The following is a 14,974-nucleotide window of genomic DNA, read 5'->3' on the forward strand; positions in this document are numbered from 1 at the left end:
TGTGGCTCTCCCACTGTTTAAGCTTTATATTCCCCACTCTAACCCTTCTCCCACCTTCAGACCAGGATCAGTGTTTTACTATCCTTATGATCAGAAGCCAGACTCCCTCTCATATCATTCCCTTTGCACATGCAGTTTCTTCCTGCAGTGCTCTACCCTCCTGTTCTTCTTAACCAAATGGTACCCTTTCCCCCATGGAACAGAGCTACAACATATCTTAAGCTCTATTTGACTTCTTTTGTTTCTGAATTCCTATAGGACCGGGAGGCCATGCCATAAACACAGTGCCTAATCGCACTGTGCCCTGTATGGTCATTTTAATTAATTTTATGTGTGTTAGTCATCTCTTCTAGCTGTGATATAATCTACATAACCATCAGGGACTTGCCTTTGACTCTACCACCACAGGACTTCTTGAAATGCTAGGGAGGGGGGTGGGGGGGTATTCACAAATGTGGATTTATATTAATCCCAACTGTAGTCTCATAAATATAAATCTACTCGCCAGATTTCTTTTTACTTTTTTATTTTTCAAACTTAAAAATACATTCTTATTTAATAAGCTTGTAGACTTATCATTCACTGGTTTATAAAAAGAATTTGAACATCATTTCTCTATCAAATGAAAAGATAAAATATTCAAATGAAAATAATAAGTTAAATATCAAGAAATGTTTCTTATTGCTTCAGATGTATCGCTTTAATAAAATCACAAAAAGAATGTGATAGCTAAGCTTCTTTTTTGTTAAATTAAATGCTACAGCAATAGAAGGAAATGGATCTGAATTTAAATAGAACATAAATCTCAAATTAAATGAGAACACAAGATACTGCACTAATTATGTGTTTTTCCATGCCATCTCCTAACAAGGGAGGAAATAATTGGATTAATGGGGCATGAAGACTATGTAAATAAGTACAGAAAGGCTGTGTATATAAAAACTTTACTCAGGTTCTTTGTAGGAGTTCCTGTGCCACTGCTGAGGCTCTCTCTCAGGCCCCGTTCCAGGTCACAGATCTCTTGGAAGACAGTAACCTAAAACTTTTCCATCTCTTAGCTACATTTATAGAAGGCCCATTTCACTGTACTAGGTTTTATAGTACGGCTTCTCCTTTTGAAAAGCTCATAAGTGATAAGTGTTAGATGGCTGTTGTGTTAGATGGCAAGAAGTAAGGGACCACATTCATTTCAAAGAATGAAGGTCACCCATACCTTCTACCTGAAGAGTTTATTCACTCTCCCTACTTAAAACCAAAGCCTACTTAAAAACAAAAACTACTTGCATACTAGTGACAGCAAAGATCCCTAATACAGTAGCCCAGCAGGGTACAGTATGGGTAGAAGGGAACTTATATAAATTAAAGGTATGGAGGAAAGGCAGACATTTTAAAAATGCATTTCTGAAAGCCACTCATGTCCAGAAGTTCTCCCTTTCCTACCATCCTCCAGTCAAAGCTTGAAACATTCAGTCATTAGAAATATATGTGTAAGGGGCTCCTGGGTGTCTCAGCCGTTAAGCATCTGACTTCTGCTCAGGTCATGATCTCGTGGTTCATGAGCTCGAGACCCACATCGGATGAGCTCAAGCCCCACTTCTGAGTGAGCACAAGCCCCGCTTCTCTCTCTCTCCCTGCCCCTCGCTCACTTGTGCCCTGTCTCTCTCTCAAAAAGATAAAAGAAAAGAAAAATATATGTGTAGGATACGTAGGTTTAAAATTCTTTTGAGCACCTGGCTGGCTCAGTCAATGGAGCATGTGACTCTTAATCTCGGGGTTGTGAGTTCGAGCCCCATGATGCGTGTGGAGATTACTTAAAAATAAGATCTTTAAAATAAATTTAAAAATTTTGATAGTTCTTATATTTATTCATTCAGTCTTCATACTTTGGGTAGCTCTGGAGTGCTGGGACATATGCTGGGTATTCAGGATTCAGAGAAGATAAATACATGAAAAATAATGTAATTAATGGGGCATAAAGACTATATAAATAAGTATAGAGGGGGCGCCTGGGTGGCTCAGTCGGTTAAGCGTCCGACTTCAGCTCAGGTCACAATCTCGCGGTCCGTGAGTTCGAGCCCCGCGTCGGGCTCTGGGCTGATGGCTCAGAGCCTGGAGCCTGCTTCTGATTCTGTGTCTCCCTCTCTCTCTGCCCCTCCCCCGTTTATGCTCTGTCTCACTCTGTCTCAAAAATAAATAAAAATGTTTAAAAAAAAAAAAGACTATATAAGTAAGTATAGAAAAACCATTGCTTAAAAATTGTACTAAGACTGGGGTGCCTTGCTGACTCAGTCAGTGGAGCGTGCAACACTTGACCTTGGGTTTGTAGGTTCGAACCCCATGTTGGGTGTAGAGATTACTTAAAATCTTTAAAGAAAAAAATTTTTTTTCTGTGCTAAGCATTCCTTTCTCCTCAAGGAAATCACAACCTAACAGAGAGGTGTGAGTAAGATGGAATAAAATAATAGGGCAGGATAATGGAAGCATAATCCATTTGTCGCCTGGTGTCTCTTGGTCCTTTAAGATCTCAGTAAGATTAGCTCAAATCTCTGTCCCACAGTTTTTACAAACTCTTAATACCTTTCTTTCTTTTTGGGGGGTAGAGTGAGGGGGAAAGGTGAGGTGATGGTTGACTTGGATATTCCTCTTGTTTTTTCTGGCTCTGACCTTCCACAGAGGTAGTTTAGCCATCATTTCACTGTCTGGGAGTGTTTTGCACGAGGTCATTCAAATGTGAACTCAGCCCTAGTTATACAAGGTAGAGTTCTTTGCATGAGAAAAGATAGGTCTGCAAACCTATAGGTAGTTTTGTATCATAAGAGGGCAGTGCAAACCTGACCATGTAGTTTTCTGACCAACTAGTTTTCTTAAGACAGAATACAAAGTCATTAATAAGACCTGCAAGGCCTGGTGTGATCTGACCCCCATGGGCTTTCAGACCTCTTCTAGTATCACTCCCCCTTTTTATTGCTCCAGGCACACTGAGAGTCTTTCAGTTTCTCAAACTTAATTTCCATTGCAGGAACTTCTCAAGTGCTGTTCCCTCTGCTCTTCCTCCTTCTATAGTTTATGTAACTGGCTTCTCATTTTTAGGTCTCAACTAAAACTTCTTAGAGAGTCCTTCCTGGAACATCCATCCTTAAGTTGGTCATTTATTCTTTCTCACAATACTCTGTTATTTTTCTTCATAGTATTTGTGTTGGTTTGTCTAAGGTTACCTTATTTGTGTTATTATCTGTTTTTACTCACTCTGTGGTAAATTCCACAAAAGTAGGGACTGTTACCATTATACTCATCCCTGTAGAATGAGCCTACTTAATTCCTAACATGTTTCAGTCACTCATTAAGTGTGCTTGAATGAGTGAGGTGGTTCAGCAGGGATTGATGGATTAGCTGTAGAAGAAAGGGAGAGCAGTGTCAAGGCTGGTGCTCAGATTTCAAGCTTGGGCAAATGGTAAGTGAATGGTGGAGGCACTGATTAGATAGAAGAGCACGTTTGTTGGAACAGAGCCAAAGCTACGTTTTAGGTCTGGGCACATATAATGATTCGTGGCTTTTAGGTACGTTAGGTTCGTGGGAGCCGTAGGGAACATGATTCTGATGCCTACTCATTCACCGTCTGCAAAACTGTATCTCCAATTGTTAAATACCTGATCTGTTTAGAAAACAATAATTTGTACTTCTATGTTTTTGGCTGCTACCTTGTCTTCATTCCGTTTTCTAGGCCTTTGGGGTTTTTAAATTTTTAAATAATGATTTTTAAAGTTTGCTATTTAATCACAACTTCCTATATATAATAAGACCATTTTGCTCATCTCAATGCATGCTTTTTTTTCCATCAGTAACAATGACTCATTCAGCTTGCCTGCTGAATGATATGAACACTTACGAAAATTGGAAGTGATCTTTACAGAATCTTCGTTTGTGTTGAAAACAATTTTGTTTATCATTCATATTAGATAAAAAATAGAACTATTTAGAATCCAAGTTCTATTTTTTACCACATACATTCAAACAAAACTTAATAAAATTTGGCTACTGAGTTTTTGAGGAATGACAAAATCTTCAGGAATGTAACTCTTCTTCATGGAGTAGATTTCATGTGGTGAGAATGCATTCAGTGAACATTTATGGGATCCCTGTTAAGTGCTAGGCACCAGGTTAGGGACTGAAAGTTGCAGCAATCTCATTCATATGTAAAGAACTGGATCTGAATTCCAGCGTCTTTTTAAAATAACTTCAAAATAAGAAACAGAAACAAACATTCTCTTAAATTAAACTACAAGTCTTCTGCTAGAACCACAGTGTACAAAGAAAGACTGCCAGATGCAGTGATCAGTTGGGGATTTGAACATGACACCATGAGACATGTGACTGTAGATCTCGGAGGTGTGAGAACTGTTTTCCACCTAGGATGATACATGCTGAGCAGTTAAATTAACAGTCACTTTTGAAGAACTGGTATGGGGGTGTTTGGGTTGGTCTTGAGAGCTTCCCCGGGCCCTGTTTGACACCAGAGAATAGCAGAGGAGGCAGGACTGAGTCAAGAAACACAAATACACTTGCCATCTTTGTGGGAGGTGGTCTGCCATTGTGATAAGGCAGTGGAGATATACTTGAATTTATGGCTTGAAAGGGCACACTGTGTACCAGAAAAAAGATGGGTGTACAATGATCAGCACTGAGATATAGCCTAGTAACCTTACTGCCCTTCACAGATAAAGAAATAATCATTTAGATATCCAGACCCCTGCCCAAAAAAGCAATCAAGAGACCTATAAGGGAGAAAGACTATGCTGACCATTGACTTTTCTTTTTATTTTTAAAAAAAAAAATTTTTTTTTAAACGTTTTTATTTATTTTTGAGACAGAGAGAGACAGAGCATGAACGGGGGAGGGTCACAGAGCGAGGGAGGCACAGAATCTGAAACAGGCTCCAGGCTCTGAGCTGTCAGCACAGAGCCCAACGCGGGGCTCGAACTCACGGACTGCGAGATCATGACCTGAGCCGAAGTCGGACGCTTAACCGACCAAGCCACCCAGGCGCCCCTGACCATTGACTTTTCTATGCTAGCATTGAATTCTACACAATACTTGAGCAATGCTACTATTGTCCAGGGTGTGTGGGAGGGCGGGGAGTATGAGTGGAGAGTCTTGTACCTAGTCAAACTGTTGTTCATGTTGTTCAGTTATAAAGACAATAAAAGCTTAAAGACATACTAAAAAATTCAAGACCTCAGGAAAATATCGTTTTCATAAATACTTTCTGATTAAGCTGTTAGAGGACAAACTTTAACTAACTGAAGGAGACTGGCAAAACACTGGTGGTAAGCATTGATTCTGTATATTTAATTGCAAAATTGAGAACAAAATGTAGAAATTATTATTAAAAACAATTGTATCAATTATTTTATAAATACTTATAGTAAGTATCATAAGCCACAACAATGTAGAAGTGTATAATTTTTCAAAAGTTGGGAGGGCACAGGAGAGAGAATGTGGGAAATAGTATAAACGAAGATTCAAAAGATATTACTTAAAGCTACCAATTCAGGTAGTAGGGTATTCAGATTGAAGGTATAAAGGTAACACTAGAAGAACTAAACTAAACGGTAGAATAAAAGCTAACAATTATAAGGACCAAGAAAAATAATAAAATTGAAAATGATTAGTTGGAGGAAGAAATGTAAGTATATGGCATATTAATTTTGATATTGTTTGTAGTGGGGTATCAATATATGTTGTATAAAAATAGAGGATTTGTGATATGCAGAGTTATCAAAATAATGATAACCACTAGAAAAATTAACAAGAGAACATAAACTGGAAGAGGTTTTCTTTACTCCTAAAAGGAGATGACTGGAATAGACGGTCATTTTTCCACCTCTGGCTGTTGTTATCCTGCTTGTGGATGAAGCCAACACAAGGAAGACAGTTCAGCCAAGAAAAAGAGGAGCTGAGCAAGAGCCCTGATACAATAGTCAAAACAGATCCTGGCATATATTATGATCACAAGAACTAAGATTAAATGAAACAAATAGAAATGAGAAAATTAAGAGAGTAGATCCTAAAAGTTCTCACCATGAGGAGAAATTTCTTTTCTTTTTATTGTATCCATATGAGATGATGGATTTTAACTAAACCTATTGTGATAATCATTTCACAATATATGTAATTCAAAACATTATGCTGTAATGTATAAACTTACACAGTGATATATGTCAATTATTTCTCAATAAAACTGGGAAAAAGTCTATACATTAATGTGTAGTATGCAAAATAAATACAACTAATATTAAAACAAAGAAATGAGATAAACTCAGTGTTGACTCTAAAAGTGGATCACAAACCAAAACCCAACGATATCTTATGCAGGTGTTATTGTCATCAAAGAATATATGCATTTCTAAAAATCATTTTTCAAATGGCACACTAAAAAATGACAGAGCTTGGGGCTCCTGGGTGGCTCAGTGGGTTGAGCATCCAACTTCGGCTCTGGTCATGATCTCACAGTTTGTGGGTTCAACCTCCACTTCGGGCTCTGTGTTGACAGCTCAGCTTCGGATTCTGTGTCTCCCGCTCTCTCTGCTCTTCCCCCACTCATGCTCTGCCTATCTCTCCTTCAAAAATAGATAAACATAAAAAAATTTTTTTTTAAATGACCACTTTTGGGAGAGACTATTCAAAGCCTATGCAACTTTGTAATCAAGTCACTAACCAACCAAACTAATTCTAATAAAAATACTTCAGTAGTTTAAAAGACATGATAGACTTCTAATAGTGACGTCCTACAACAAATACAGGAATTTGCTGCAAAAAAAAAAAAAAAAAAGTTTTAAAGGTCCAGTTATGTGAATAATGAGCCACTGTCACCGCTATTATTAACAGTAGGATGACTATCTAGAAAAATATCAAGTTGGCGCCTACTTTTTACACCAAAATAAATTCAGGCAATTAAATATTTAAAACGTAAAAATGAAATTTTAATGAAATAAAATGAAAATGGAAAATGAAATAAAAATGTTTTAGAAGAAAACATAAGAGAACTGTTTTATGGCTTCATAGTGGGGAAAACATCTCTAAGTATACCACAAAATATAAAAAACATTTAACAGAGGTAAGTTCAATACCATAAGTGTGTAATAGTCACAAATACAAAGGCGAACTAAAAAAAAGTATATATTTATCCACATACACATCATTATATGTAACACAAAGAGCTAAATATAATAATGATAACGTTAAGTAAATAATATAATAAATATTAAGACTAAATATAAAAAAAGACTAAATATAAATGAAAAGTCCTAAATGTATCTGTAGCTCCTATAAGTCAGTATAAAAAAAGAAAATGGGCAGAGGCCAAAAAAAATCCACAGAAAGAAAATGAAAAAATATAAGGGGCTAATAAGTATTTGAAAGAAATATTCAATCTTATTTATCATAAAAGAAATGCAAAATAAAACCTTAATAGATTTTACCAATTAAATAAGCAAAGATTAAGAAGTTTGATAATACATTATATCTAGGAAGGTGTGATTAAACCATCATTCTTATACCTTATGGAAGTATAAATTGATACAACATATATACATATAGGGCAATAGCAATATAGCATTTCCACTTTGGAAATTAATTCTGTGTATATACTCACTCATATATGGGGAATGTCATGTATACAAGGATACCCATTGTAGCATTGTTTGTAATAGCAAAAGGATAGAAATAATTCAAATGTCCATCAATAGAGAATTAGGAGATTAGATAAATGTATTATGGTGTATCCATAGAAGAACTTTACAGCTATTAGATTGGGGCAAATATGTATGCAGTGGTATGGAGCTATCTTTAATACACCATAATGGTAAAAAGCAGAGTGTAGAATAGGATGTAGAGTATATTCCACCCCCCTACTTGAAAGACAAAAAATAAGTGTTTGTGCATAGAAAAAATCTCAAAAATTATTCCCAATAGATTGGTAATACTGGTTGCCATGCAGAGGGAAACAAGGAGATGGGATGGAAGGGTGACTTACTTTCACTCTATACCCATATGTAACTTTTAGGTACTGTACCTACTGTATTGCCTGGTCAAAATTTATTAATTTACTAAAATCAAATGAATCATGGTCCATATTGAAAAAAATCTTAATTTTTATCTAGAACGTACAGGTGGCTGTTTAGTGGATGGCAGATCGAAATGTGAAAAGTAAAACTAAAGTCCTCGGAAGAAATAGATCTTCCATTACTTTGGAATAAGCACGATTTTTTTAAATAAGATGCAAAAAGCATGTACCATAAAAGAAAAAATTGATAACTGGGCTGTATTAGGATTCGAAACTCTTACTCATTAAAAACACCATTAGGAAAGTGAAAAGGCAAGCCACAGATTGGGAAGAAGATTATTTGCGTTATGTGTATCTGATAAAGACTCAAAATTTGTTAAAACCTCTTGCAAACAGTAAGAAAAGGGCAGACAAAAGGGCAACAGAAAAATGACTTGAACAGGCATTCCACAAAGAGAATATTCAAATGACCAATAAACCTATAAAGAGGTGTTCGACTTTATTAGTCACCAGGGAAATGAAAATTAAGACTACAGTGCAGTACCACCCACACCCAGCAGAATGGCTTAAATAAAGAAAGACTACTTAGTTGTTGCCGAAGATACGGAGCAACCTGAACTCTCACATACTCAAGTTTGTGAAAGTAAATTGGTACAACCACTCTGGAAAATTGTTTGTCAGTATCTATTAAAGCTGAACCTATGATTTCCTTTGGCCCAGTAATTCTACTTCTAAGTAAACACCTGACATCATTTCATACAATGTTCATAAAAATTTCATTGGAAATAGCCCCAAACTGAAAACTACCCAAATGCCTGATAGAGTGGAAACAAAAATTGTGATATAGTCACACAATGGAATGTGTGTAATGTACCCACAGCAATGAGGGTAAATTATCTACAACTACAAAACAATATGGATGAAACTCACAATGCTGAACAAAAGAAGCCAGATACAAAAGAGTTCATCCTCTAAGATTCCATTCATATTAGTTACAATAATAGACCAGACAGTTGTATTCTGTTTCATCAGAATAGCTGTTATTTTTTATGAGAGGGAGTAACTGGAAGAAGGGGACATGAGAAAGACCTCTGGGATGCTGGTGGTGTTCTTTTTCTTGATCTGGAAACTGGATTCAATTTGTGAAAATTAATTGCATGCACTTAATGACTAGTATACTTTATTGTATGTATGTTATACCTAATAAAAAGTTTTTAAAAATAATTGGATCAGAAGTTTTTCTAAAACTAGAGATAAAAGCAAGATAAATGTAACAGTTTTATATTTTATTATCAATCTTTTCTGGTCTTTTTTGATTGTATAATTAGCTGAAAAACTATTACTTGACTTTAAGGCCGTTTACTTCCCCCTATTCGTGCAAAATGAATAAGGGTTTCTCTACTCTTCCCCCTCCTTTTGTGGTGCATTTCAGGCTATTAGGAAAGGAGTTTTTAGTTTCTTTCTTTTTTTTTTTTCCTGTAGATGTGTAATGGCTCTCAACTAAAGATTGAGGCCAAGTAGAAAGAGGAGGAAGGCTTACTTTAACTCTTTTACTCACATACCCCTCAAAAGAACTTTGAAAAAACTATCCATTTAAATGGACACCCAAAGGTTTTCAACAGTTTATTTTTATAAAAAAGAGGGAGAAAATGTTGAATATTTTATGAAATGAAGATGAGGATTGACTGTAACTACAAATAATGTTTCATGTGTATGAAATAGTTATTGAGCATCTTATGAACAAAAGCATGCTGAATCTGAAAGAACTGAATAGAGTTTTAAGCTTCTATCTTGAACATCCTGGTAGTCCTGCAGAATAGTCCATTTCCAGTGAAAAGAACCAACCTTACTAACCTATAACCCCTTCAGAAGTCCTAAATTCACCCCAGTTCAGGCCCAAATACCCTCTTTCCGATGGCAAATTTCACCTATATAAGAACATGTATAAGAACAAAGGACAAGACATGCTATGGGTTTAATCATCAATGTATAAGTTTTGTTTGCCTCCTCAAAGTCTTTTGCACCCCAGAATATGTACCATATTAGATTGGGGATGGCAACATTTGCAAACTCAGTCTTCATCTCAGACAAGTAAGTTTTATAAAACATTCTGTATGAAACTTGAGAAACTAGAAATTTTTTCCCTAAAGTTGTCCATGACTGTTTATTTCTTAGAAAGTCTCTGAGGTTTGAAGACCACTGTGATGGATATTTAAACAATTAGCCAGAATGAACAGCTGTGCTGGCCCCTTTGGCTTTACATGTAAACAGCCAGGGAAGCCAGCCAGCATGGTAAAAGGTTACATGCAAAGTGTGCCTTCCATCTTTTTGAGGGAAAGATACACATCTTTATTGGTGATATATAAACAGTTTTTAACTGGAAGAAAATAGCATAATCAAAAGTCAAGTCTAACGAAGTATAAAATACACTTTTGTATATTGAATTTTAGAAATATGATCCTTCAAAAACATGCCTATAAAAATATCTAATTAGGTAGTCTAGTGAATTTTAGTTCATTTTGTTTTATAAAGTTATGAGGATTTTGGCAATTACACATTAGAATGTCATTTTAAAATAACATAATTATTCATAAATGTGTATAGTAATACAAAAAGTGTATTTTCTGAATAAAATTCAGTTTATTAGAATTCTTATTATTGTATGTGGTTATTTACAAAGACTTCCAATGAGCAACCTTACAAACTAAAATTTTCCTAAATAAGATAAACAGGATAAACAAAATATTTTACCTTTATACTGTAAAATCAGAAATTACATTTTTATGTTGTTTTAAACTAAGCTTGATGCTTGCCTCTCAACAATCAATAGGATAGCCAAGTTTTCTATTGTGTGGTTTCATTTTTAGAATTTCTCTTTTTGAGTTACACCCATGTCTGACATAGTGATTTTTGACAAAACATTTTTATTGTTACTATTGAGTCCAAATTTAAATTACATACTACTGAAAGGAAACCATTTAGATGATATCATTGAACTTAATAAAAAAAAGTTGAGTAAAAAATAGAGTAGGGTTTCCATCATAACACATAAACACTAGAACTTTGTTTCTCAAGGGAGTTTCTCTCAAACCTCCTCCTGGGCATGGATTCCTGCCAGCTGGGAATCTGCTATTGATCAAGCATCCTGAGCAATCCTGAAGCACACTCAAGTGTGAGAACTGGTACTCTAGAGCAACATCACTTAACCGTGGATGATCCATAATGAGAAGAGGCAATTCTAGTTCTTGGTGGAAGAGTATAAATAATAAATAAAATGATTTGTCCAAGAGATACATCCCTTTCCTTACATCTGGATTGTAGTAACCTAATTCAAAATTCGTTGTCCTGTTTGTTACACTTAAGAAGTTTTATCCTCGTTACTTTTTTATTTATTTAAAAAAAATTTTTTTGATGTTTATTTTTGAGAGGAAGAGAACGAACACGAGCAGGGGAGGGGCAGAGAGAGAGAGGGAGACACCGAATCTGAAGCAGGCTCCAGGCTCTGAGTCATTAGCACAGAGCCCCGATGCAGGACTCAAACACATGAGCCGTGAGATCATGACCTGAGCCAAAGTCAGACACTTAACCCACTGAATCACTCAGGCGCCCCTATCCTCATTACTTTACAAAATACCGAATATGTTACCACTTCTTACAAATAGCCCTGCAATTACACACAGAATATTTATAAATTGTGTTAACCTAAATTGCCATAAAGTGTTGAATTAACTACTGCAAATCATCTGTTTGGTAACTTTTAAATATAGATCTCTAGTGATGTGCTAAATAACAAATTTGAATATTTAGTTAATTCAATAAAATGGAACCAGTACAACCTCTGGTTTCACAAATGAAGTGATTCAAAATGAGTGTGTCAGCTTTAATGGGGCCCTTGCACACTGCAGTAGGATGAATAGCACATTTTTTTCCCTTGCATTCTTCCTAAAACAAAGGCTGTTTCTAAAACTCACTCCTCCCACAAACTTTCATGCACAAAGCTTATGTGCCAGTGACACAAGAAGCTCATTTTGATTGTAATGGGCCATACCCTTGTCTAGTACATCATTTGTGAAACTGAAGTTGGCTATTATAATGCAGCAGGTATGTAAATAACATTTGTAAGTGATCTCTATAAAATGGATTCCTTCTTTCCCTTTTCATTATAAGAGGAAACTTTATTTCAGAGTAGAAAGTGCATTGTCTGAACTCATCAACACCCTCTCTATCCCTCCCCTCCCCAATTTGTTGCAGACCAGGATGAAAGAGCAGCTGAGCTCAGCAGGGAGCAGAATGAGAAAACCATCCGGAGCACGCAGACTGCGCTCCGCAATTTCCGCGAGTTCCTCATCTCCAAGTATCCTTCTGAAACAAGAGAGATTTATGTCATCCCTTGCAAGGAGTTGGATGCCTACCTGGCCTCTTTCTTTGTGGATGCCAGGCAGAAGGATGGGTCCGAGTATGAACCCAACAGCTTGGCCAATTACCAGTGTGGACTTGAACGGTACCTAAAAGAACACAGGTATGGCTACAGTATTACGAGGGATAAGGAATTCAAGCGTTCCCAAGAGGCCCTGAAACAGAAGCAGATTGAACTCCGCTGCAAAGGAAAAGGAAATAAGCCACACAAGTCCATGAAGCTCACCTTTGCTGATGAGCTCATTCTGCGGAAAAGAGGACTGCTGAGCCGCTATAATCCTGAGGGTCTTCTCAACCTTGTGTGGCTCAACAACACAAAAGCTTTTGGGCACTGCACAGGATTCCATGGATCTACCTTGAAGTGGGGTGATATCCGGCTCCGGGTAACAGAAACGGGGCTGGAGTACTTAGAGTGGATGGGTCAAGACACTGGTGACCTGAATGCCAAAACCAAGAGAGGGGGGACGGACTCTCGTGTGTATGCCACCCAGCATGCCCCACAGACCTGCCCCGTACAGGACTATAAGGAGTATGCCCAGCGGCGACCTCCTGCCATGCGCTACGAGGATGCCCCTTTCTACCTGTCCATCAAGCCAGTGGTGAACTTGGCAGCTCTGCATTGGTATAACTGCCAAGCCCTCGGCAAGAACAAGCTGGCCAAGATGGTGAAGACCATGTGTGAGAAGGGCAACATCCCCGGCAGGAAGACCAATTTCAGCGTGTATCAGAGCTGCAGCACCTTGTCTGAGGCTCAGAGCAACCAGCTGGTGCTTATCTGTAACAATCTGAGCCAGCAGGCCGCACAGTCAGTGGCCGGGCACTCCAACAGCGGCAATTTCATCGTCTCTGCCTCTTATGACTCTTCCTCAGACACTGCTTGACCAGGTGTCCTGAGCAAGACCCCAGCTTGGTTACTGTGTCCAGAGAAACTGTGGTTATACACTGCTTCTCGTTTCCTTTCCTCGGCCCTCAGTGTTAACTTTATAAAAATATAAATATATAATATATTTTTCTTTTTACAAATAAGCCAATGGAGATAGTTTAGTATTGCTAACATAGTATTTATAGGCTTAACACAAATGTACTTGTGGGTGATTAAATGTAATTACTGTTATAGCCGTTACAAAACCATAGTGGTTCTCAGGCAATACAAAGTAGAGAAGGAATTCCGTTTTTTAAAAAACTGTCAGAAAAGTAACTGAAAGTCGTCCTAGACACGTGTGTCCTCAACGCCTGCTTTTCCTTCCCACCCCACCTCTCATTTTGAGTCTAGTTAATAAATGGCTTTATTTTTTTAAGTTTTAAAATTTTATATTAATCAGGAGGAAACAATACTAGCTCTGCTGCTTACACAGAATTATATTCAGTCAGATCCAGAATATGAGAGTGTTGACATAAGCTCTACAAATTATTTACATATTTTTTTTAGCTGAATTAGAATTTTAGCTCCTGTGCCTCTTTTTTGTAATGTCTGAAAATCTAGATGTTTAGGTAACATCTTTTCTTTTGAGGGCAATAAAGGTGCCATTCTTTTTGAAAGATATATAATTTTTAAATAATATGCAAAGTCCAATATTGTGGCAAAAAAGACTGTTAACAGCTCTTTACTGTTGTGCTTGAACCTGGATAGATTTTTTTTGTTCCCTAAGAAATCAGTTTAAATGAAGTGTGATTTTCAGATTTGCAAAACTACCAAAGCTTTCAAAATGTTCCCAAGCATTAGACTGTATATCAAACATAAAGAGAAGGTAGAGAATGGGAGGGTCTTATTAAAAATCTGGAAGCGCTAGTCAGGACAACAAAAGAGGACTACTCTTCAAAGCCCAAACCCCCTGAATTATTTATTTATAAGCATTAAACTTCAGTCTCTTTTCCCTAGGAGATTACTTAACTCTGTAGTTGAGATCAAAAGAATATTGACACTCATTTGGGGTAACAACATTTTGTTATTGGATTTAGCTGAATTCAAAGCATTCTTGAAAATGTGCAGTTTCTAGTAAATATAAATTTATCTGTGATACCCTGCAATTATAATAATAATAATTTTGGTTAAACAACTCTTTGTGGTGGTTTTCCCAAGGTCTTTATTTTCAAGTCTTAAAGCCTGTGGTGTATTTTTAGTTAAGATCCTTCAATAACAACATAAATTTAGACATTAGGGCGACAATGAAGTTGAGCTTGGTTCCTGTCCTGTATAATCATTAACACATAGAAAATCCGAATCTTAATTGCTTTGTTGGATTCTGTTGGGAAGTATTTGTTCTTTAAGGCAACCTCTTAATTCACATTAGCTAGAAGGGTAGGTGGTATTTTATGTGTTAACTTATTGTACAGCGCGTTCAGGTTTCATTTTTATATGCCTTCCTAAATCATCACAAAAGCTGAGGTTTCCCTTGGCTTGGTAGCTTTTTTCAACACCAAGTCATAAACACATAAAGACTCATTCCTCTATATGGTGACCTTTCCTTTGGTTCACAAGTAGAAAGTCTTCTGTGG

At 36.8% G+C, this 14,974-nt stretch overlaps 1 protein-coding gene across 4 annotated transcripts in view; it reads left to right on the plus strand.

Moving 5' to 3' along the window:
- Nucleotides 1-14,974, plus strand: part of KIAA1958 (KIAA1958 ortholog) — a 158,831-nt gene that overhangs the window by 98,332 nt on the left and 45,525 nt on the right. The window contains exon 3 of one of the 4 annotated variants that reach the window (XM_053908187.1): nt 12,314-12,397. The exons of the other annotated variants lie outside the window; for them this stretch is intronic. Coding sequence (XP_053764162.1) covers nt 12,314-12,397 — 84 coding nt within the window. The remainder of the gene's footprint in view (nt 1-12,313; nt 12,398-14,974) is intronic. 4 annotated transcript variants of the gene reach the window in all.

The sequence above is a fragment of the Panthera pardus genome, unplaced genomic scaffold (assembly GCF_024362965.1).
Source record: "Panthera pardus isolate Hobbes unplaced genomic scaffold, ASM2436296v1 HiC_scaffold_20, whole genome shotgun sequence".
NCBI classification, from domain to species: Eukaryota; Metazoa; Chordata; class Mammalia; order Carnivora; family Felidae; genus Panthera; species Panthera pardus.